Here is a 24,458-nt window from a genome sequence, read left to right as displayed (position 1 = left end):
ATTAGGCAACATATCCAAGATATGAATCCTGAGACAAAAGGAAAACCGCGTGCCCCTATATGCACTTATCAAACTATCCTCTCATATTTTGACTAAGTGGAAAAAGTTGATAAAAATTCTAGAATTAAATTTTTTTAAATTGCTACATAAAGCCATGCATTGCTCAGTCTCTTCTCCTCTGTCAACTTTTACAGGTGCCCCTGTTGGGTGCACGATGCCCTGACGGCTCAGGAAGCCGGACTGGCTGGGAAACACCGTTCCTTGAACAGCGTGGCTGGGTCTCAAAACAAACAAACAATAGCCTGCCTTTATTTAAAATGCTGATATTTTGTTCATGATGAATTTTTCCCTAAATTTTTATTTTAAAAATATTTTATTAATATTTATATTGTGATTACTGATGTTTTTGGCACTCCCTTAAATTGTACGCCCAAGGTGAGGGCCCTATGTACCCCAATCCCAGCTCTCGGGTCACACAGCTAGTAAATGGTAGAGCAAGGGCCTGAAAACAACAACTTCCCTCCAAAAGTCATGCTGTTTATAACTTCGCTACACACAGCCTCGCAAACATAGTAGAATAAACAGTCCTTGCCTGTTCTGCTTAGAGTCTATCTGAGAGAAACTCATTCACAGGAAAAACAAATACAAAATCATAGCCACAGAAGAAACATAAACACATAATTAAGTTACATACAGGAGTTGGATAAGATGATTTGCATGATGAGGGCTGGCGGGGTCATTTTGAACCATGAGTACTGCTTCCCTATGTCCCTTAAAGACCTGACAAACCTGAAAATGGTTTGTGGAGGCTTTCCAATTTTTGTACTAGAATCAGAATCTTCAATTCAGAAAAGGGACCTGGGTACTATTTGATTTAGTGATGTTATTTTTTCTCTGGGATGGCACAGCTTCGTGTCAGAGCTGGCAGTGTGGACCACAGAACACGGTGGGCGTGGAGTGTATAGAGCTCTTTCAATAAATTCTGTTAACAGTATTAGCATACGTGTATCCTGTGATTTCCTATCCATCGCCCCACCATTCACACAGACCCTCAGTGTCCACTGACATGTTAACTCTTTGTGTCCACTTAGTTCCCTCTCATTCTAGATCAGCATGGGATACCCTGTCTATTTGTGCCTGATACGTGTCTACCTCAGTGTAGTCACAGTTCCGGAAAGTAACTTCCTGAAATGCCAAGGATCCACTCCATGAACACATTTAACCCAGCCTTAGTATGGGATCAGATACGTACACCAAATAGTAATTTTCTAATGATAACTGAGAATAGCAGTAATAACTTTCTCCATGAGGGTCATAACTGATTTGATTAGATTCTATAAAATTCCACATCTAGGAAGACATGACTTTTATTTTCCAGTGACCTAGATTAAAATAATTTTAGTTTATAAAATAGTTTCCAGGGTTTATTGAAGACTTGAAGTGGGAGTATGTGCAGCTTCCTGGAGTTACTGAGTTCAGTATCCCAGGTTTCTGCCCTCCCAGCTCATCTTCCCGTCTCTACATTTTAATCTTTCACTAAAAGCCTCATTATGTGATGTTTGTGAGACCACCTGGCTTATCATTATGATTGCTATAGCTAGTTTAACATGAGATTAAGGAACTAAAATACAGTTGGAGAGGATATTTATGTCCTCTGCAGACATGTAACAGTCATGACATAAAAAAGCTGGTTTATTTCTTAATATGAGGAAATTAGATAATTTCATATCAGACTCACTGCATCCCGCAGCTGTCAACAGCGAGGAGCATGGATGTAAATCAGAGGAGCAAAGAGACTTTGGCATTTAAAAATGGAATGCACAGTAGGAATTTAATCAGCACATTTGCCAATATAATATTCCCTTTGAAGAGAGTTTTCTTTCAAGAAGGTACCTCAAGTTGTCCGTATCAAGATGCATTAGTTACAGGGACAGCATGGCCTGAGGTTCCAGCAGAAGTTCAGAATTAAGGCTTCAGTGTGTGACCTCAGGGCACACTCTCTGCCCCTCATTTATCTTAACTGTTCTCCAAGGATCCAAAGCTGAGGTCTATTTACACTGCTTAGTTTCTTTAGAGAAAAGTACCAGATAAGGATGTCTTTTCAGTTATCTAGTCACTGAACTTAATGAGCTGCTAATCATTAACTGATCAAATGCCCAACATCCATTTGGTGACCATCAATTTAACATGAGGACAAGAACAGAGCTGTGGGGGAGGGAGACAAAGAGAAAGACATCCATTCAATTATGCATGGCGTGTCTGGGTTCTAGGCCTCTACCGACTGCTAGGAATTTTTGAAGTGAGTGATGTAGTTTTTTGTTCTGGAGATGCTCAGAGTCACACAACCGATAGCTTTACATTGACTTGGAAAGACAGATTACATACCCTAAAGATAAGATAAGGCACTACAGATCAACCCACTAGCCAGCAGAAAATCTCTACAGTAAAGGTTTATTAAACTTCCTTATTATTAAACATTAGCATTCTTATTGATAGTTGCATTTATGATAATTAGGGTGGAAACCTGTTGGTGGACAATATTAAAAATGTAAGCAAGGTACAGGAAGTGCCTTTCCATTACTTTCATGTTTGCTGTAGGTTCTGCCCTTCTGAGGGCCTCTCCACTTCACAGTCTTTCTAAGACCACATTGTATCCGTTTGTCGAGAACAACTGACTTATTCTAACCACAGGCATAATGCCCAGGAAGTCTAATATTTCAGAAACCAAACCCCATGTAAGAAAAGTGTTTTCTGACAGATGACAAAGAGACATGGTAAAATTTGGAACAGTTTGAGAAAGTTACTTTAGAATATATCTTCTTTTCCTCCTACTGACTACCCAAAAAATACCTAGAGAGTGAAAAACGACCTGTGGGTTGTATTTTAAAGCCTATTTGCAAGTCAGTTGTATTGGATTTGCCACATTACCACAGAAATCTTTTTATATGCAGGATCTAGTCTCCAAGACAGTCCATAAAATCTAGGTAACTTGTGACTCAAATGAAAAATCCCACAAATACATTCTTTTACAAACTGTATCAGTTGCTACATTCATGAAAGTCTATGAGTTCTGTAAGAATTTTTAAATTTTGCGTTTTTATTGTGATGACAATCTAAAAAATATAGTCATATTCTGGGATATCTATGGAAATGAATACTCATGTGATTCTCAAAATTATTTACAATTATCTTTATAATATTTTAGTCTTATGTTATTGTAACCATGCAAAAATCTTATTTTCTTCAATGCACCCTTTATTTTGACTTTTTTCCATTGATTCAAACTGGCCTCATCCAGTGTCCTGACTCACCCACCTCCCTCTCCCTTGCTCAAGCATTAAGCCCTCTGGACAACAAGGTTCTGGTCAGCATCCTGTCGTCATGGGAACAAGGTCCTGGGTCTATTGACTACAGAGACAGAGTTTTCAATCAAACTAAACATAATATCTTAGCCTCAGTTGTGTTTTAGCTCCAGACCTAGGAAAGTGTAATGATCCCACAGGACAAGTCCTTGCAAAGTTAGACAGAGCAACTCCATGGCTGACATCAGGACCAGAGGCAATGATCAGCTATCCGCTACCCTAGCACCAACCTAGCAGACAGACCACAGCCCTAACTGCTTTAGTCACAGTGATTAATGACTTTTTCCCTCTATAATCCATCCTTTGGAAGCCATCGGGGAGCCTGGTCTTTGAGCATGAGCTACCTGTGACTCCAGGCATGCTCCATCTTGATAAATCCTTATTTTCTTGGCTGCAAACTCCTGTTCATGTGTTATTGGGCTTTGACACGCACAGGCAATGGACCCCTTTAGTCCAGGAACATTGTCATCTGATATACGGTATTAGAGGTCTAGTGTGTATATTGGCTAATAGCTGGCTGCCATTTGATTGGCTTGCCTTGGAAAATTTCTCATAACAAATCCAGATTTCTGGATTTTGTTTCTTTGAAGTCAGAGAACATGGTTTTTATGGGTCTGCTGGTCCCTGTGGCAGTAACAGAGCTGAGCAGTGGCTATTCATCACATAGGTCCTGCCTCTATGAGGCACATTTTCCAGCTGTATTTTATAAGCATTAGACTTTGTGTTTCCCAATGTAAAGCAATGGTGTGTACTTCCCAGGATGTGACGGTAAGTATTCTGAGAAAAGAGGATCTATCCCTTGGCATCTGCTGCTTGTAAAACAAACATCTGTGAGTAGGGGCTTCTATTGGATGTGGCTCCTCTCCCGGGCTGCATCAAACTCTTTTCTGTAATCAGTGCTTGGTACATAGCTTGAAATAGAAATAGAAACTAACCTTTAGAAACTAATTTCTAAATTAACACATTCATAGACCTAGAGACTTGCTGAGTGTATCCCCCCACAGCCATTCCCCAACCTAACACATAATACCTGTCTCTCAGCCAGTATGTTTCCTTCCCTATTAGTATTTTTATTCATTTTTACTTCGTTAATATTTAAAGATCATTGCAGTTATTCACTGAAAAGGGCAACACTTACCACCAACCATGCAAAGGTGAACTCAGAGGAAATTTCTGAGGTGATATTTTGAAAGCATGGTATTTCCAGAGTCTGATTCAACTCTATTTCTTTTGTATTGTTGCTTCTCCATTCATCCTGTGTAACTGTAACAAAACGCAAGGTGAAAAAGACATGGATCTGTGACTGGTTTATAAAACACTTTTTATCAAAGGAATGAGAACCGTTTTAGTAAAAGATTCATATATCCTCAGGGTATACCTATGTAGTAACGAGGCAAAATCCCATTATAATCCTTACTGTATAAATGGCAAAACAGAGCCACTGAGAGAAATTCTTGCTGAAAAGTTATACATAGATAATCTATCCTAAAAGAATCCAGCTCACAACTGGACATGTGCTTCTGCTTTACCTGCGAATTCATGCTTTAGTCTTCACATCACATTTACTTCATCAGATAGAATGTAAGACATGGAAACTTAGCCTCTGACTCTCTTTTTAAATTTTAATAGACAATACTTCTAAGTCTGTGAACCTAAAACAGCAAAATGAGTGGAAGGTACAGAGAGTTCCCATCTGACCCTCGGCCCCAGGCCTGCACAACCTCCTGCACTGTTAACATTCCTCATAACCGCGCACGTTTGTTACGATGATGAACATACACTGACACGTCGTCATCACCCAAAGTGTGTAGTTGATTTACGTTAGGGTTCATTCTTGGTGTCGTATGGGTTTTGACACATGTATAAGGACACGTGTTCACTGTTGTGTTATCACACAGAATAACTTCACTGCTTTCAAAATTTTCTATGCTTTGTACATTCATCCTCCTTCCCACCAACCACTCATCTTTTCCCTGTATTCATAGTTACATTTATAGAGCTTATAAACATTCCTTCAAAGAAGGAATGATACAGAAGAATATATAAGGGAAGTCTGAGGAAGCATCATTGATAGGTTAGGTAGTTGTATTTTTAAAGTGATATAAGTATCTGTCTATGGTCTTTTGAGGGGGAAAATTTTATACACATATATATCCATTTTTTATTAAACTCCAATGGCATCAAATAATAATTCATAATGAAAACAACTCTATGATCCTAAAATCCTGAGAATCTTATTTTTATGTCTATACCAATCTTGTTTGTATACATGTGTTTCTCATACTTTGCAATTCTATTAACCAACAAATATTACCTGTCATTTTCATTAAAAAATGTTTTGCATGATTCTTAAACTATTTGTGGTTGGAATTTTTAGAGGCTTTGCGTCATTCTATCATAGATACCCATCATCATTTGTTTAGTCACTTTCGATTATTGAGTAATCAGGCTCTTTCATTTTGGGTTTTCGCTGTACTTAGACTACCACAATCTATTAATATGTAGCAAAGATCATCCTTATACTAATAGCTTTCTTCTGACTATTCCGCTACTTCCGAAAAATCCCCAGAAGCACAATGAATGAATCATGGGGTATGAATATTCTCATTATTATCAACAATATACCAGTATTTCTCAGTTTGAGAATGTTATCTCTAGCCTTTAGAACTTTGTTATATTTTAATTTCTCATAAGTGCCAGCTATTATTCTTTTTACACCTTCCTCTTCCTATCCTTAATTGAAACCAGGCCTTCTCATTAGGGAACATCTCCCCTACCTCATTCTCAAACAGTGGTTGTTTATTTCCTTGTACCCTTGTTTCCTCAAGATCAGGGGATGGGGGCGGTGCCCTCCTTGCTCTCCACAGCTACATCCAAGTATTACTCCAACCACTCAACTTAAAAAACAGTCTGTCCTTTATGGTTCAAGGTATTTAGCTGTAACAGTACTTCCAAGTAGAGTTATTTGTACACCACCATCACAATTCCTTTTGCCATATATGCATACCACCATATTTAATTTTATTGTTGCAAATATTGTAATTGTTTTACTTATATACACTTATTTCATTTTTTAAAAAGGATTTTGTTTATTTAATTTTAGACAGAGGAGAAGGGAGAGAGAAGGAGAGGGAGAGAAACATCAATGTGTGGTTGCCTCTCATGAGCCCCATACTAGGGGCCTGGCCCACAACTCAGGCATGTGCCCTGATGGGGAATCGAACCAGCAGCCTTTGGTTCACAGTACTTACATTTATTTTAAACAGACTTAGCTAGGCATTAATATTTGTGATCTACTTTATATGTTAAGTATATTTTAATGTATATCATCCAAATATGTTAGGATTACATTTTTGTAAATTTTGTTATATCCTGAGGTTGTCATTGAAGAATTAAAAATCTGTCAAAAACAATAACCTAAAATATAATATCAAACATTAGGAAGCAATTTGATGGGATTGAAATTGATTGGACATCACAAAAGATGGGCTCATGAGTTGGAAAACAGGTCAACAGAGAATTTTTAAGACAATCACAGAAAAGAAAAAAAATAGCAAATATAGAAAAAACCATTAGGGATGTATATAAATCTAGGTACTTTTTAAAATACTTGAAACCTAATATTACAAATTTAAATGTTAATTAAAAAGCAATGCAAGTGTTGGAAACAACATGACTGAATACCTATGTAATCTGGAAAAGGGGAAACTTTGTCTATGATTCATGACAAGCCCAGCAAGAAAAAGGAGTGATAGATTTCATTTCATAAAAGTAGATTTTATTCTGCACTGAAAACTTTATCTTAAGAAAGTAAGGATAGATGAAAAACTGAGAAAATATTTGCAACTTTTATCACAAAGGGTTAAAGCTTTTATATATGGGACATTTTCAGCGTAATAAAGATAATAACTATAGTGAATCAAAACTCATTAATCTGTTTAAATTCATGTGGATTCATGACACTTAGCACAAAATACTGTCATTTAAGAATGCTAGTGAACCCATTTATTTTTACAATTGGTAAATAAAGGGAAAGAATCAAGTAAGTATCTATTCTGCTTTACACATTCAAGCTGTACATCAGATAAATAATTGGAGGATGAGGGGAACTTACTCTTTATAGAAATATTTCAGCTAATAAATGAAGGAATGATAGAATTAGAACCTCTATTTGGCAATCCATAATGAATTAATAGATCCAGGCAATATTCCTCAGTGGCTGTTTATATTATACAGCCAAACATTTTGTGCCCCTGATGAAATTATACAACATCATCTATGATGTACTCATGCCTAAATACACTATAAAAACAAAAACCTTAATGTGATCAAATCTCTGAATCTAACGGAAAAGCTGAAAGAGGAACATGTAAATACCATGGGGATAATCAGGCTGAGATAATCAGATTTACTCAACAAATACATTACAAAAAAAAGGAAAGGTAAAATAGTCTTCAGATTAAAGAATTTCATTAAATAATCACAATAGTTTGATCTTATTTGGCTCTTAATTTAAACAAAATGTAAAAATAAAAATTATGAGGCCAACTGGATATTTGATGACATTAAGGGCTTAACTAGGTTTTCTTTTTTTGAATTCTGATAGTGGTATTATGGCTACTTTTTCCTTATCTTTTAAAGACTTATTCTTTTAAAGACTTATTCTTTAAAAGATAAGAAACCATCCTTATCTTTTAAAGATTTATTCTGAAATGAATAAAATATCTTTAATATCCCAAACCCCTTGCCTTTTGGGGGTGGGGTGGGGTTCTTGTTTAAAGAGCATCCACTGTGGTAGACTCACACCATTTACTTGTTAATGCCCAGACCCACCCAACCAAGCACTACTGGAGAAAGCCACAGTACAATTGTATTCACTACACTCTCACACCACAGTCAAATGGATGTTCAATGCTGATCAAAAATCCAAATATATCTCCCCAGTGCACTCATTTTCCTTCTCTCTTTAGGGGGTGCTTTAAACCTCTCCTAATGCCTTTTTCTATAGCCTCCTTATTTACCTGAAGAGGATTTCGTTCTTTATTTTAGAGAGAAGGATACGGGATTGCACATCCCCAGTCGTGTGTGCTCATCTAGTATCCTTCTCTTCTGGTACAATGAAGAAGTGCTTTTTTTTTTTTCATTTCAAGATAGTCCTACTACTAATGTTATGGATCTCATTGCCCCATCTTCTCGGAAAACAAAATTTATTTATTTTACCATTTTTATTGTGTATTTAACTACTCTTAACTATTTCCTGCCCATTGTCTTTGAAGCATAGTCAACGGTTTGCGTTAGTTAAAACCGTCACCAGCGCTGCCACCACCACGACCACATCAATGAAAACCCTCACTGGAGCACTCATCCTCTTCACATCACCCCCGGCACATTTCTTGGAGGTTGTGTCAACATTTGCTGTCTCCATTTCTTTGACTGTTACTCATACCTCTTCTCCCTCCAGTCTGACTTCCAACTCCAATGCTGCCACAAAACAGCTTCTGTTAAGGTGATCAATAAATTATATGTTTCTAAATATAATCCAGTAACCATTTTGTCTCTCAGAAACATCAGAATCAATGACTATTCCTTTTGTTAAATATTATTGTCATTCTAGGTTTTTGTGACCCAACTCTCTCCAGATTTTACTCCTGACCCTTTAGCTACTAATCTATACCCCTTGGGTATTTATTTTTCTCCATCCTAGACCATAACACTGTTGAAGGACTACATTGCGTTTCGTTGTTGATTTTTTACTACTAGATGATTTCTTTCACTTCCAGAACTTCAGGTAGCACCCATGCTCAGATGGCTCACCAGTTTGTGTCTTCAGCTTACATTTCTATCATAGATCAGCAATTGTATATCCAGCTGTTTACCTAACATATCCTGTATGTTTCAACTTCATGTCTAACTCAGCGTGCATGAAGTCAATCTCAAAATAATCCCTCTGTAATCTGATCATCTATTAGTGTTTCCTAACATAATGAGTAATTTCCCTTTTTTTTTCTGTTCTGCATATTTGAAACCAAAGCATCACCCTTGATGCTGCTTTTTATTCCTCACTCTACATGTGCAATCCGCCACCAAATCCTGTAGGTTGACTCTCCTAAACATGTTTCTTATTTGAACATTACTCTTATCTACTTCTCTACCGCTTTTCTCAGTTTTACTGGCATCTCTCATCTGCATTTCTGCCATTGCCTTCTAACTGACCTACGCAAACTATCCTTTCTGCTCTTCTCTAATCCATTCTCTACACATTGGCCACAACTATCTTTTTGACATGCAAAATAAAACAATAAAAATATTAAAAAAACACCTTTCAATTAGTTTCCATATATTTTTCTCTAGCCTTAATTTTCAACTGCTTTCTTTTCAATTCTTCTGCTTTTTTTTTGAAAAGCCCTAACATCTTTTAAAAGTCCCCACCATTGCTATATCTTCCTTCTACTGCAGAACCTTTGCACATTCTGTTCTCTTAAAGCAGTATTTCTTACTGTTACCTAGTTAATGCCTGACCACGTGTCACTTCTCCAGGAAACCTTTCTTGATCTTTCTATGAATGCCCTCTCATAATACTGTCTACTTTCGTACTGAAGATCACTTCTCACTATTGCAATGTCACATTTGTTTGCTTTTTTATTAATGTCTGTCTCCTCCCATTAGACTTCCTGATTTCTGAGGGCAGAGTCATGTCTAATGCATACCACTGTACCCCTCATGCCTAGCACTGTAATACATTTGTTAAAAAATATTTATTAAAGACTAAATACAAAAATTTAAGAAAATCAGTATTCAAGTTCAAGAACAAACTATGGTATAAAAACAAGTACATAGATCGATGGGATAGAATAGAGAGCCCCAAAATAAACCCACACTTATATCATCAACTAATATATTACAAAGGAGCCAAGGGTATTCAATGGGCAAAGGACAATCTCTTTAATAAATGGTGCTGGAAAAACTGAACAGCCACATGGGAAAGAATAAAACTGGACCTCTATCTTACACCATAAATAAAATTCAATTCAAGATGGATTAAAAATTGAATATAACATCTAAAACTGTAAAACTCTTAGAAGAAGACAAAAGGGATACACTCCTTGACATTGGTCTGGTCAAATATTTTTCTGGATTTAACACCAAAAACAAAGGCAGCAAAAGGAAAAATCAAGTGGATAGTTCAAATGAAAAAGCCTTTGTACATCAAAGGAAATCATCATATGAAAAGGCAACCTACTGAATGGGAGAAAATATTTGCAAATAATATTTCTTGTAAGGGGTTAATATCCAAAATATATAAAGAACCAATGGAACTCAAACAAAAACACAAAGAACCTGATTTTAAAATGGGGAAAGGTTCCCTTTTCATTTTAATGATGGTTTCTTTAGCCATGTAGAACCTTTTTAATTTGATGTAGTCCCATTTATTTATATATTTCTTTATTTCCCTTGCCCTAGGAGATATATTGGCAAAAACATTGCTACATGGGGTATGTGAAATTTTTCTCCCTATGTTTTCCTCTAGGATTTTTATGGTGTCACAACTTATATGTAAGTCTATTATCCATTTGGAAAAAACTGTGGCACATTACACAATGGAATGCTACACAGCAGAAATAAAGAAGGAACTCCTACCTTTTGTGACAGCATGGATGGAACTAGAGAATATTATGCTAAGTGAAATAAGCCAGTCGATGAAAGGCAAATACCGCATGATCTCACCTGTAAGAGGAATCTAATGAACAAAATAAACTAACAAACAAAATGGAACCACAGCCATGGAAACATGGAACAGACTGACAGTGACCAAAGGGAATGGGGGGAGGGGAATAATGGTGGAAAGAAGGGGAAGGGACTAGTTAAAGAGCATGTAGGAATGATACATGGACACAGACAACAGTGTAAGAATTGACAGTGGGAGTGGGGGGTGGGATGGGCAGGGGAGGGCAAAGGGGGAAAAATTGGACAACTGTAATAGAATAACAATTAAAAATATTTAAAAAATAACAATAAAAATGGGCAAAGGAGCTAAATAGATATTTTTCCAAGAAGATGCAAGAGGTGGCCAATAGGTTCATGAAAAGGTGCTCAACATCACTAACCATCAGGGAAATGCAACTCAAAACCATAAAGAGATATCACCTCACAAGTGACAGAATGGCTACTATCAAAGAGCCAAGAGATGATAAGTGTCGTTGAGGACGGGGGAAAAAGGTAACCCTTACACGCTGTTGATGAGAATGCAAATTGGCGAATATGTTCCCCCATTCTGTGGGTTGTCTTTTTATTTTGTTGATAATTTCCTTTCCTTTTTAGTATGATGTAGTCTCATTTGTTTATTTTTTTTTCTTTTGTTTCCCTTGCCTGGGGAGATATATTACATAAAATATTGCTACAAGCTATGTCCAAGATTTTTGCTGCCTATATTTTCTTCTTTGATTTTTATGGTTTTGGGTCTAACATTTAAGTCTTTAATCCATTTTGAATTTATTCTTGTGTGTGGTGTAAGAAGGTAGTCTAGTTTCATTTTTCTGCACATATCTGTCCAATTTTCCCAACACAATTTATTGAATCAACTGTCTTTAGCCAATTGTATATTCTTGCTTCCTCTGCCAAATATTAATTGACTATAAAGTTGTGGGTTTATTTCTGATCTCTCTATTGTGTTCCATTGATCTATATGTCTGTTTTTATGCCAGTACCATGCTGTTTTGATTACTATGGCCTTATAGGGTAGTTTGATATCAGGTAGCATGACTCCTCCAACTTTGTTCTGCTTTCTCAGGATCACTGTCGCTATGTGGAGCCTCTTGTGGCTTCATATAATTTTTAAAAATATTTGTTCTAATTCTGTGAAATACATCATTGGGATCTGGATAGGAATTACATTGAATCTACAGATTGCTTTGGGTAGCATGGACATTTTAATGATGTCAATACTTCTTATCCATGAACACAATATGTGCTTCCACTTACTTGTAACTTCTTCAGTTTCTTCAGTGTTTTATACTTTTCTCAGTATAGATCTTTCACATCCTGGGTTACATTTATTTTTAGGTATTTTATTCTTCCTGAAGCAATTGTGAATGGGATTTTTTAAAATTTCCCTTTCTGTGAGTTTGTTATTGATATATAAAAATGCAACTGATCCAGGGATCAGTTGCATTAATCTCTGAATTAATTTTGTATCCTGCTACTTTACCAAATTTATTTATCAGTTTTAGTAGTTTCTTGGTGGAATCTTTAGGGTTCCCTATGTACAATATCATGTTATCTTCAAATAAAGACAGTTTTACGTGGTATATTTACACAATGGAATTCTATGCAGCAGAGAGAAAGAAGGAGCTTATACCCTTTGCAACAGCATGGATGAAACTGGAGAGCATTATGCTAAGTGAAATAAGCCAGGAGGTGAGGGACAAATACCATATGATCTCACCTTTAACTGGAACATAATCAATAGAAGAAAAAAGCAAACAAAATATAACCAGAGACATTGAAGTTAAGAACAATCTAACAATAGCCAGGGCGGGGGTGGGGGGGTGGGGGCGGGGACAGTGGGTAGAGGGGATTACAGGAAGTACTATAAAGGACACATGGACAAAACCAAGGGGGAGGGTGGAGGTGGGGGAGGGAGGTGGGTTCACCTGGGGTGGGGTGGAGGGATGGGGAGAAAAGGCATACAACTGTAATTGAATAACAATTAAAAAAAAAAGACCCCCCCCCAAAAAAAGAGACAGTTTTACTTCTTCCTTTCCCATTTGGATGCCTTTTATTTCTTCTTTTTGTCTAATTGCTGTGGCTAGGACTTTCAGTACTATGTTGAATAAGAAAGGTGAGAGTGGATGTCCCTGTCTTGTTCCCAACCCTAAGGGGAATGGTTGTAATTTTTGCCCATTGAGTATGATGCTGGCAGTGGGTTTGTCATATATGGCCTTTATTATGTTTAGGTATGTTCCCTCTATTTTCACTTTGCTGAGAGTTTTTATCATAAATGGGTGCTGGACTTATCAAATGCTTTTTCTCCATCTATTGATATAATTATATTGTTTTTATTTTTCATTTTGTTTATGTGGTGAATCACATTTATTCATTTGCTAATGTACTAACCTTGCATTCCTGGAATAAATCCCACTTGTTCATGGTGTATGAACTTTTTGATGTATTGGTGTATTTGATTTGCTAATATTTTGTGGAGGATTTTAGCGTCTATGTTCATTAGGGATATTGGCAGATAATTTTTTTTCTTTGTAGTGTCTTTATCTGGTCTAGAAATTAGAATAATGTTGGCCTTATAAAATGAGTTTCGGAGACTTCCTTCCTCTTGCATTTTTTAAAATAGTTTGAGAAGGAGAGGTATTAGTTCTCAGAATGTTTGGTAAAATTCACCTGTGAAGCCATCTGGTCCAGGGCTTTTAATTGTTGGGAGTTTTTGGATTACTACTTCAATTTCACTAGGTGTAATCTGTCTATTCAGATTCTCTGATTCTTCTTGATTTAGTTTAAGAAGATTGCATGTTATATCTGATAAGTGCTTAATATCCAAAATTTATAAAGAACTTACAAAACTCAACACCAAAAAAACAAACAACCCATTAAAAAATGGGCAAAGGACCTGATTAGACACTTCTCCAAGGAGGACATACAGAGGGCCAATAGACATATGAAAAGATGTTCAACACACTAACATCAGAGAAATGCAAATTAAAATCAAAGTGAGATATCGTCTCATACCTGTCAGAATGGCTATCATCAATAAATCAACAAACAACAATTACTGGTAAGGATGTGGAGAAAGGGGAACTGTTTTGCACTGTTGGTGGGAACACAAATTGGTGCAGCAACTATGGAAATTAAAAATGGATCTGCCTTTTGATTTAGCAATCCCACTTCTAGGAATATATCCGAAGGGACCCAAAACACTAATTTGAAAAAACATAAGCACCCCTATGTTCACTATAGCATTTTTTACAGCCACCAAGATATGAAAGCAGCCCCAAGTGTCCATCAGTAGATGAGTGGATAAAACAACTATGGGACATTTATACAATGGGATACTACTCAGCCATAAAAAAAAAGAAGAACATTTTAACCTTTGCAACAGCATAGATTGACCTGGAGAACATTATGCTAAGTGAAATAAGTCAGTCAGGGAAAGACAAATACCATATGATCTCACTCATATGAGCTGAACTAACAAGGAAAATAGGGGTGGAGGGATTGAGCAAAAAGAAAAAAGGACTCATGGACTTTGACAACAGTGTGGTGACTGCTGGGTAGGGAGGGTGTATAAGGGGACTAAGGGGTAATGGAAAGAATACAATAAAAAATTTTAAAAAAGAGGATGTAAATTGGTACAGCCACTATAGAAAACAGCATGGAGATTTCTCAAAAATTAAAAATAAAACTACCATGTGATTCAGTAATTCCATTTCTGGATATAATTCTAAAGGATATGAAATTACTATCTCAAAAAATATCTGCATCCACATATTAATTTCAGTATTATTTATAATAGTCAAAATATTGAAACAATGATGGATAGTGAAAAAAGTTCTGATATGCAATTGAATATTATTCAGCCATAAAAAGGAAATTTTGCTATTAGAGACATGATGGATAGAACTTGATGGCATTATGCTAAGAAAAATAAATAAGACAGAGAGAGAGAAATCCTGTATGATCTCATCCAAATGTGGGATCTAAAAAATAAAATAAAACTGAACTTATAGATACAGAGAACAAATTGGTGTTTGCCAGAGGCAGGGACCAGGGGATTGGGAAAATGAGTAAAGGTGATCACAAAATCCAAGTTTCCAGTTATAAGATAAATGAGCTTGGGGACCTAATGAATAGCATGGTGACTGAAGGTGAGAGTGCCCGGAGGCTTTTGTTGTGATCTGGGAAATTAAAGCCCCATTGTACTCTTATACTGAATCCTAATAACTACAAATTTTAAAGTGCATGGAAATCTTATAATCGGAAGCACTGTGGGATCCAGTAGCATTCTTGTTAGCTCCTAACATGAGAGGAAACCCTGTCAAGTAAAAACGGGTAAGAAGCAAACACCAAACTGTTTATTATATTTCTACCCTCACCCCCAGTCTCAGAGCACTAACTCACACACAGGAACAAAATACTGTGAAAAGAAAAGCAAAAGCCTTCCCAGCTGGGCCCTCAGGGAATAGCATGCGGGAGTCAGACACACCTTGTCCTGGGAGTAGACAAGAGGAGAGCATAGCTCAGAGGACCACAGAAAGGAAACAGGAAGAGGTCCCAACGGACTCTGGTCTCTCAGCATTTGCTTGTTTAGATTCCTATATGCTACTGCAATTTGTTTTTGTACATCATAAAGGTTTGTACTTCGTATGGGCTTTGCTTACCCAACTAACTCGCAAATGTGAAGATCTCACAGGGATGTAAGAGGGAAATGGCACAGGTAAGAGAAGAAGTGAGAGAAGATCAAAAGGATAAAGGGGTAAAGATGTATCACCCCGTGGGGACTCGACAGGGCTTTTGAAAGTCAACCGCCTCCTCTGAGTGAAGTGTCTATCTACCTCTTAGCTCTGTGCCAGGCTTACATTTGTGGTCAATCCACGGTGAAGGATTTTCTCTCCTTTCTGTTTTGCTCTTTTCTTTTCTGCTCCCCTTGTACCCAAATACACAATACCAGAACGGTTTCCCTCACACTGAGGCCATTGCCTTTCATCTGATCCAGCTGACCAGCAGCAACATGATAATCAGAAGACTGGGAATTTTGCAACCACACAGCATGCAGACCTGGCTCTGTGTCTCCATTGATTTATAGATTTTAGTAGCTACAACTGGGTCCTTGAGTTGCCCTTTGTTTTAAGAAACTCTTCTCTTTGGATAACATACTACCTCTGCTTCATTTCTGTCTCATGTTGAAGACATCCTATTTCATATAGAGTATGTATCCTATTTGCTATAGAGCACATCAACCCAAGTTGCCAGTCTCAGTGAAGTAAACATCAGGTCCTCAGATACGCAATAGTATAGTTTACAGATCTGGGAAGAAGGTACATAAGATGATGTATATGGAAATGACAGAGCCAAGAATAAAGACTGAGATACCTGACTCCAATATTGTGCAGTTAAATGATGTTCTATGCAGCTTTCCTTATTTCTGTTACTCAAGCATTCCCCACTTCCTCTACCAACTCCATCCCAATTGAACTCAAATTTGTTTTCTGGAAAACAGAGAGTAATAGGACTAGAGCATTGTAAGGCGGTGGTGGAGGAGGTTCTTGTTTACAGGTGGACTGTTCCGATACTGTACTCTTATTTTATTTATTTATTTATTTTTAATAATCACCTGAGCATATGTTTATTGTTTTCAGAGAAACAAAGAAAGGGAGTGAGAGAGAGAATATGGGGGAGAAATACCCATCAATTGCCTTCCACATGCGCCCTGACCAGGGATCGAACACATAACCTAGGTATGTGTTCTAACCGGGAATTGAACCAGCAACCTTTTGGTGCGTGGGATGACATTCTAACCAACTGAGCCACCCGGTCAGGGCCATGGTCTTATCTCTTGATAAGAAATGGAGAGGAGGTAATAAATCCACACCTGTTTGCACTGGGCAGCCCTATGCCCCCCTTAGCATAACCTTCATGAGTTATTTGTTGTTTTTTTTTCTTATATTACCAGGCTGCTTTGCCTTGAGTTAAAAACATTCCATTTCCAGTGCATTTTCCATGTTTGGGGCTAATGTTTTTACTCTTTTTTATTAATAGAAATGGAAATCATTTATTTCAAGACCAAGTACTTTAGGGTGGGAGTTATTATGGTCGTTTTCCAGATGGGCCCAGAGAACTGACATGACAGACCCCAGGAGAAGTTTATTTCTAGCCAGAAAGGAGCTAGAACTTAAACCTAGGATTCATGCCTGCAAATGGAGGTGTCCAAAGCATGTTTGTATGAATGCTACATGTCCAGTAGCTTCTTTGGCACCCTTAGCTACAGTGTATTAAATATCTCCAAAGCCATGTTCCTGGATTCTCTCATGAACTTGCTCTATCTCCTTTGCCTCCTCTCTCAGCAAATGGTACCGCCGTTCCAGTGTGCAGGACACCTGGATATCAACTTCAAGTTTTCTCTCTCCCTCACTCACACTGCCATTGTCCTATACTACCAGCTCATGTCTCTTTTATGCCCAATACATAAAATTTATCTTTTTCTTTGTACATCTACCCAAACAACACTATCTCTTCTGGGCTACTTGTCTTTTAATTTGTCTCCATTTTTTCCTCTTTTCCACCTTCACTTCATACTAATACTAAATCCAGGTAGATTTTTTTATAACACAAATACAATGAAGCTATAAATGTCATCCCATCATTTCGTTGAAAATATTTCAATGTCTTCTAATGGCACTTAAATAAAAATAAAAACCTCGGACATGGCTGAGCAGGTCTCGCATGATCTGGCCCTTACCATAGCTCATACTTCATCCCTTAATCTCTGCACCACAGTCCCACTGCCATTTTCCCATTTTCTCAAACACTACGAAGCCCTTCACACAAGCTCTTGCCTCTCCCTGGATCCCTCACTAATCTCCCATCTCTGAAAGGGCATTACTGTTTACTCTTTCCTCAGACCTCAGCTCAGGTGTCACCTTCTCAGAGACAATTTCTCTGACCTCTATTATATGCTCTGTCACAAGACCTTTGCGCTTTTTATCACTTACCACTGTTGCAATTTTACATTTATTGGTGGAATTATGCAATTGGTTTCTGTGTCGCTTACACACAATACCTCTTTTTGTTCAACCTTGTGTACTTAGTATCATGCCTAGCACACGGTTGGCACATGGCACATATTTGTTATGCTTACCACTTTTCTGAATGAGAAGGTTGTAGATTTTAGTCTGAATGCCCTCTGGGTACAGAATAAAGCTGCACTCATACTTCCCACTGAGTGAGGAGGACATGTTCCTTAAGTGCAGAGTCCATTTTATCACATCCCCAGGAATTTCTTTGAAAGTCACCAGTGACTCGCAGGGAATCCCACTGGCACAGTGGAAGCCACGTTGGGGATGATAAAGAGCAATGAGGTCCAGCTCCTTGGACCACTGCGTTTGTATCAGGAAGTTTTTCTTCTGTGTTTGGCAGGTCAGGTTGACATCAGAGCCAGGTAAAGCATAAATGTCTTCTCCTGCATTGAATTTTCCTTCCCATACTCCTGAAAAGGAAGAACATTAGTTTGCATGACTCACATGGAGCGACTCTTAATTATGAACGTTGATGACTTGGATGAAGTGAGTGAGCAGCAGGAGACTTTCCTCCCTGGCTGCCTTAGCGGTTGGGGAGCTTGCGTGTGACTCAGAGAGAAGCACGACTTTCAGTACATATGAGGAGGCATTTACTTGAGGACACTAGAGGAACAGACTGACTTCTGCCTATTTACTTCTTTGTCAGTTGGTCTATTTAAAAAAATAACTTAAGATCTCTGACTACCAGTGAAAAAAATTAAGACATTAAAATTGAAACTCACGATCAAACTTACTATGGCAACTACTCTTACATTTATTACAATTGGCTTTTTTTGGTTATGGATCCACACTTGTGTGTTAACACTCAAGTGGTATTTTTAAAACTTCAAAAAACCCCTACAAACTATTATGTATAGAAATTTTTAAAAATACATGTTTACAAGAAGTGTTTACATATATGGTGTCATTTAATCCTTCTCTGATACCAAACAGTGAAGTTGTCAACACTCTTTTTCAAGGAGGAAACTGAGGCACAGATTAAATGACTTTTTCAGAGTCACATCTCAGTAAAAGAACATGAATGTGACTGACTAGAATCTGTGCTCTATCTATAAACTCATAACCTCCAAACATCTCCCAAATTGGTTGAGACGGGTAGGAAACTTGATATACTTGCTATTCAATGTATATGAACTTGAGAGGGCCTTGATTCCCATGTAGTTAGTGTTCATAAGGCAGGAGAGGAGAAAATACCTCAGTGAAAGATAAGTCATTGGTTCGCATCATCTATGATCAATGCTTTGAAACACTAGACATAACAGAAGATTCACTCCCATCAGTGCTCCAACCAAATGGTACAGGCATTTAAAAAATGTTAAGTATGGAGTCTTCGACATACCCTCAATAGTATAGACCTCAGTTTTAGAATTAACATGGAATGCTTTTACAGAAATGATATGTTATTGTGACAAGTACCACAGAAACTAACAAAGAGAAAGATAACTGAGCAACTGAGCTCAGAGAAGCAACTGAGAAGAAACAAGCCTCTTAAAGGTACTTGACAAATGGGAATTATTACACTTTTATGCATGCAAAAGTATGGGTAGGCAGAGGTTAGTACAGTGTAATGTAGCTCCCTGCGAGCTCCCCTTTGCTGGATAATATGTTTCTGATCCTATCTACAGCATTATATTCCGAAGTCTCCTTTGATTTAGAAATTCTCCTTAAAATCTTAGTAGCTCTATCTGAAAAGCACAGTTAATTCTTAAGACGCTCAGGATCACTATAATACCCTCCTGCCGTGGGATACAGAACTAATCACTCTTCCCACTATTTTTAAATAGGCCCTTTAGGCACTGGTTCCCACTGTCCTAAGGACCCCAGTATGCCTCCCAGGTCTATACCTACATGTGCCTCATTAAAATTCAACAGATGTTCAACTCCCGAGGACGGCATTTGGAGGAGAAATGTTTGCTACACACAAAAGAAAAAAAAGCATAGCCGACAGAGAGAAAACGCTGAGCAAGGATCTCTGAGCATTGGCGGGTTTGTGATTTATTTATTTATTTATATTTAGTATTCCAGAGTTGTTCTATCTTTTGGAGAGCATTTCATTTCCAAGACACAAAATTTCCCAGTTACGCCAGAGATCCTCTTAGGAAGGAAATGGGTAAAAATGTCTCTGAGCACAAACCACCCGTTCCCTTCTTGGTTTTAGCGTTCGTTAGTAATCACTTCTAGACTCTAACAGCTCTCCCATAGCTGCCACTTAAAGACGTAACTGAAAGCCTTAGTAACGATCTGCCTTTGGTGCTCGATTTCAGCAGCAGTCACAGGCATTTTAAATGAACGGAGGCCTCCTTCGCCCCCTAAAGTGGCTGATTTGACAAGAAAGGACAACTGGAAGCCTTACCCCTGACAAAGTGTATCTGGATGATGGAATAGACAGCACAGCATGTCCACCTTTTCTCCATCGTTTCCTGAAGGCCTGACACCAGTATTTTCATCGGGATCACAGAAGTCAATCGATGCCTTTAAGCAAACCCCAGCCACCCTATTCGTGCTGAAAAACCCCAAATCTACCACAGGCCCAGGTCTGTTTATCACTTGGCAAGACCCCAGGAAATGAAACATAGACAGGAAAGTAATGTGGTTCAGAGCTGAGTATAACCTTCAACGGAACAATGTTGAAATTGTTCTTTGAAACCTTGTGTTTCACCTTTGTTAAAAGACTTTGGCATCCAAAGAGTTTCCCCATCAGGATCTCTGTGTCAGTTAAGCTGCTTCTAAAATCCAAAGGCAGTCACACAAGAGAAGCTCATAATGTGCTTTTTACACACTTCTTTTCAAGAGCACAAAGTCATTTAACAATTTTGAGCTCTGTGTCTTTTATAATAGTTTTTCTGTTCAATTTACAAATATATTTCTTTACAGAATTGCTCTGGAGTGAGAGAACAAAAAATTTACACATTTAATTTTAATAAAATCTGAAAAATAACTGAGGGAGCATCGGCTATCAAAACAAATTTTATTGTCTCCCCTCTTGCAGGGAGACCCTCATTTTCTGGGGGTGGAGAAGTGAAGGCTCCTTTTCTACCCAGTGTCTGGGATTGACTGGAAGTTAGGCAGGGAAGTCTCTCACCCTGCTAGCTGGGGGCCTATTGTGCTGAAGACAGAAAAGCTTGTGCCCCAGCCCAAACCCATACAGAGGAAGGCTGAATCAACCAGAATCCAAAGGCAGAGAATCTGTTTCCTCCATCAGCCACCAAGCCTCTTACACCTGCCCAGTCACTTCCATTTGCAGAGGACTGAGACTGGGGACCAGGGAAAGTGACTCCTGGGACATGATGACTGTACCCCTGACAGATGTGACTGTATGGTTTTCCAGCTTAGGATGAAAGAGACCATCTTCACTTTGCAACAGCAAGAAAACAAGCATTAGTCTCAAGACTCAGTGCAATTTTAAGAACAAAGAATAAATATGAGTAAATATATGTGCAATTGGTGAAACACTCTGTGACCCCAGTCTCACTATTACACCGCCACCACCGTTGGCAGCACTGAGCAAGCCTGAAGACAAAGGAGAAGGCTGAGCTTCATTCCTGAGGGTATAATTTTTTAGAGATAATTTTTACCAGACTGTCATCATATCTCATTTCATCATGTACATGACATCAAATCATGTCATTAAGTATATACTGACCTTTCCAATTCAAGGACTTGGTGGTAGGGAGGAATATAGATGACCCTGAGACACAAGGCATCATCCTGGTCACTGAGGAGATTAGAATTTATCTGGGAGAAGAGAGATTAGCATATGGCGAAACAGGGCTTCTGCTTTCCTGGATGTCCAGGCTGCCCTGTACACTATCACTGCAAATACTTGCCATGACAACTGTCATACTTACTCATTACCACTCAGCTAATGATGTTGCCTGCAAAGGCCAGAAGATGGAGTCACCTATTCCCTAACTTAGGGCTCTCCAAACATTTACTCTGGCTTCCCTCCCCAAAACCTCCCCACCAAGGCTCAGGTTACTGGTGGTGAGGAGGCTGTTTCAGAGAGGGTCATGGAGTTCAGTCTTTGATTGAAAGGAGGAGGAGAAATCACTGCTCTTGATGCCTTTATCTCCCTCTTCATTTCCCCTAGAAATTCCAGTACATGACAATGATGGACTGTGGAGCCAAATACAGCCCAAGAGATACAGTGGAAGACCCTGATCTGTACTTTGGTGTCCCTGTTAAATTGGAAGACATTACAAGCCTGGGGAAGAAACTCAGTTATCTTATTCCACTTGTCATATTAAGAGGAATTTACCTAGGTGGAAAACAATAAAAATCTAAATTTATTAAATTCTCTAAAAATAACACCCTCCTTCTCTTGACGTACTAACAAATCTCCTATTTCTTTTATTGCTTTAAAGAAACTCTTCAAAAAATTAAAAAAATAAAACACCCAAATTCAGAATAAAAGAAAATCGTCATTTCCCCCCCAGAGTTACAGACTCCCTTTTAATGGAATCCTTACCTCTCATTGGGTTGAACTACCCAAAGCACTTGTTCGATGGCCTCTGGGCAAACTGGCCCTCTTGGGGTATTTGCAGGGCCTGTTTCATGGGTCATATGCTAGAAACCTCCAGCCCGGAACTATCCAGGTTTGACTAGTTTTCCTTTGGGACCCACCTAGACTCTAAGAGAGGAAAAAATTCAGATGCCCACAGAATCTTAGTTAAATGCACCTGTGTCCTGCAGCTGCCAGACCCAGGTGACAGCCCCTCCATGGCTGTTTGCATGCAGCAGGTGGCAGCAACACCCTGCAGACCAGCACAGCTCTCCGTGATGATGGAAATTTTTGCTTCCACTGCCTTTCAATCCCAATAGTATTTTCTAAAGGCCCTTTCAGCATGGGGATAGGCATTCTCTAAGCTTAAAAATAACTCTTCTATGGAAGTCATGTCAATCTCTTCTATTATCCTCCCTGCTCACCAAATCCCAACTGCATTTCTTCTGTCTTAGAGTATAGCCTGCTGCACGTAAAGAGAAAACAGAAGCAGCCAGTTTCACACACACAAAGAAATCTTGAACTTCTTGAACTTCAGAGGCAAATTCAATTATTTACAAAGAGAAGCAGGGACACACATTATTTCTGCTACTGGCAAGCCATAATTGTGTGTTTTGGACAAACTTTTTATATGGTCCATCTAAACACTTATCCTCAATGAGAAAAAGACATTTTCAGAAATAGGAAATTGAGCAAAATGGTAAACTTACTTTAGTGATTTTCATTGAAGTTATCTCACATGTTACTGACCTGTGTTTTATTCTATTCTTTATTTATAAAACAATGCGGAGTGTTAAGTTTCTCTTCCAAAATGTTTAGAAACCATAATGCTTAATAGTTTTGCAAATCAAAAATATTTATCGTCAACTCTTAAGAGATTATGAATAACCACAGGTCTAGGTGATTTAAAAATATAAATGATAAAACACACCTCTTGTCCTTTAGGCACTTATCATTTTGCTGGAGAGAAAGCATTCTCATGCACCAACATAGTTGAGTGTCATAATGCACAGGAACGAAAGGGTAGGTAGGACAGGCCTTGGGAAAGGGCAGATCTCCAGGGACCTAGTGGGGCAGGAACATCTGAAGTGTGGAGCCTAAATCTGGCTTTATTTTATACAAGCAAGTCTGATGGAATCCATGAGGTGAGTCACCAGAGGCAGATAAAACAGTGAGAACCAACATTTGGTAGTATTGAAGTGAAAGGTTAATTCAGTGATGTGTCTGCTATCATTGAGCAGAGACTTCCCTGGGGACTTGGGGCAGACAAAATTGTCCAACCAGTGAGCTTAGATTATGGAGGGCTTTAGATTTTGGCCAATAGACCTTTTTCTTATATTAGACATACTTATAGAATTTTCAACAAAAGAAAAATATATTTAAATGTAACATTTGAGAAAGAAGAACGCATTGAATTGATGTGTGTAGACTGAACAAAAGAAGGGAGAAAAGGTAGGCAGAGCATCTGTTGGGAATTTTACATTTCTTTGGGCCCCAGAGGACAGAGTTTAACTACTGGCAGTGATTACAGCGGAGAGTGATGGGGGGCGTGGACATTACAAGAAAGGGGAGGTGAGGCCTGCTGTCCAATTGGACATGGAATCAAAGTCTTCTGTGAAGTTTCTATGCATCAGAATTAGGAAAAAAAGAAATTCTGCAGTAGAGCAGGGTTTCTGCTGGAAGAGCCACCCCACCTGAGGAGCAATTGTCGGTGGACTTTGGATGGGAAGCGAGGAATCACCGGTTAGGGTACAGCGTAGAGGCCGTGCCTTCAGGAGAGCCAAACTCCTCCTT

General features: G+C 38.3%; 1 protein-coding gene across 3 annotated transcripts in view; it reads right to left on the bottom strand.

Moving 5' to 3' along the window:
- The window catches only part of CD96 (CD96 molecule), an 84,845-nt gene extending 64,055 nt beyond the window's left edge, over nucleotides 1-20,790 (bottom strand). For 2 of the 3 annotated variants that reach the window (XM_045185880.3, XM_045185879.3), the window contains exons 1-3: nucleotides 20,517-20,790; nucleotides 18,226-18,573; nucleotides 4,501-4,625 (exon numbers count right to left, since the gene is read on the bottom strand). In XM_045185880.3, the coding sequence (XP_045041815.2) occupies nucleotides 4,501-4,625; nucleotides 18,226-18,573; nucleotides 20,517-20,610 (567 nt within the window). In that variant the 5' untranslated portion in view covers nucleotides 20,611-20,790. The remainder of the gene's footprint in view (nucleotides 1-4,500; nucleotides 4,626-18,225; nucleotides 18,574-20,516) is intronic. The other variant, XM_045185878.3, reaches the window with a different exon arrangement.
- Nucleotides 20,791-24,458: the final 3,668 nt, after the last annotated feature.

Source organism: Desmodus rotundus, chromosome 2 (assembly GCF_022682495.2).
Source record: "Desmodus rotundus isolate HL8 chromosome 2, HLdesRot8A.1, whole genome shotgun sequence".
NCBI classification, from domain to species: Eukaryota; Metazoa; Chordata; class Mammalia; order Chiroptera; family Phyllostomidae; genus Desmodus; species Desmodus rotundus.
Note: the sequence above shows the minus strand (reverse complement) of the source record. Positions and strands in the feature narration are given on the sequence as shown.